We start from the raw sequence: 1,459 nt of genomic DNA, 5'->3' as shown, positions 1-1,459 counted from the left end.
ACACACACACACACACACACTGTATATATAATATGATATACACTCGCACATACACTCGTGGGTACATCGCCAAAAATGGTTCACACAATGCTCCCTCCTCTTTCTTTGCTTTCTCTCACTGGACTTTAATAAGCTTCTTTGTCTTTCTTCTCTACGATACAGGAGCTAGAGATCAAGCGAGGGGACGGAAAGCGGGGTCGATTGAGCAGCGAAGAGTTCATCTCTCTTTTCAAGGAGATCTCCACCCGGCCGGAGATCTACTTCCTTCTCGTGAGGTGAGTAAGTTGTTGTTGGATATTTTTAGCGCCATGGAATTTATTGTTAATTATAAAGAGATCATTTAGGGGGCTGGATGCTTTGACCCTGCGTGCCAGGACCAGCCCAGACGTAGTGGGTGGGGTTCAGCTGCTGTCCCAGATGATAGGCAAAATGTGCTTGGTTAAATGAACGTCCCCGTTTGGAATTCGAACTCACATGTTCTGCAGGTAAAGGCGAAGAGCATTAACCATTACACTATATACGCCGGTTTTCAACCCCCCCCCTCCTTGCATATTATGACAAGCGTCGCCTCATTACTATTTTGCCCAAAGTGTTTAGTAGTGTAATAGTTTAGTACACTTGGGATAAAATAGTTCTTAGGTTACGAAACGTTAAGCAGTGCATAGGTCCCCCATCACGTCATACCAGGATACTTGGAGGTGCCATCTCTAGCCTAGAGGCAATGATCCGCCTTGCTTAAGCCACAGAATGTCTTGATGTTATCGGTCCTCATTGTTCTTTGTCCACCCTTGACCGTTTCTTCGCTCTTTCCTTGTGTGATGAATTTACCCGATTATGTCTGACCACTGTGTTGAAAATTAGTGTGACAGGTCGGAGGTGTCGATTTTCAAAATTTTCTAAAATTGTCAGGATTTTGCTCTGGATATAAAAAAATTGTTGTGGTTCAAGGTGTATTAGTAGTATTACTCAATATGATTCGCCCATTTTGAGTTTAATGTGTTTAAGAAATGTTAAAAAATACTATATGAAGACCTCTCAGTGTTAACACTGTCTAGTCAAATGTCGCACTAGCAATGTTGGCCTGCATGAGCTCCCGTGGGTTTTTTTTGGTGGTTTTTTATATACAAAAATACTCAGTCGAAATACGCATGAGGATCCCCCCCCCCTCCTTTCCCCGATAAAAGACTTAACAAAGACCCAAAGTAAGCAAGAGTACCTAGGAAAAAAATATATAAACGAAACGGACGAACTTGTCAGACATACTTTCAAATATGTACACTCACTCACTGACGCACTCACACACACATACATGCACACACACACACACACGCACACCATAAACACATACACACATGCACACACACACACACACACACACACACACACACACACACACACACACACACACACACACTCCCACATCCCCCCCCCTCCTTTCCCCGAAAAAAGACTTAACAAA

At 43.2% G+C, this 1,459-nt stretch overlaps 1 protein-coding gene across 1 annotated transcript in view; it reads left to right on the top strand.

Annotated features, from left to right (window-relative positions):
- LOC100533405 (phospholipase C) overlaps window positions 1–1,459 on the top strand; it is a gene marked incomplete at its 5' end in the record, with an annotated part of 64,302 nt that overhangs the window by 20,912 nt on the left and 41,931 nt on the right. The window contains 1 exon segment of the mRNA NM_001204688.1: window positions 160–276. Within this exon segment, the coding sequence (NP_001191617.1) occupies window positions 160–276 (117 nt within the window).

Source organism: Aplysia californica, unplaced genomic scaffold, assembly GCF_000002075.1.
Source record: "Aplysia californica isolate F4 #8 unplaced genomic scaffold, AplCal3.0 scaffold00788, whole genome shotgun sequence".
In the NCBI taxonomy this organism is placed as follows: domain Eukaryota; kingdom Metazoa; phylum Mollusca; class Gastropoda; order Aplysiida; family Aplysiidae; genus Aplysia; species Aplysia californica.
This window is presented reverse-complemented; position numbering and strand designations above follow the sequence as displayed.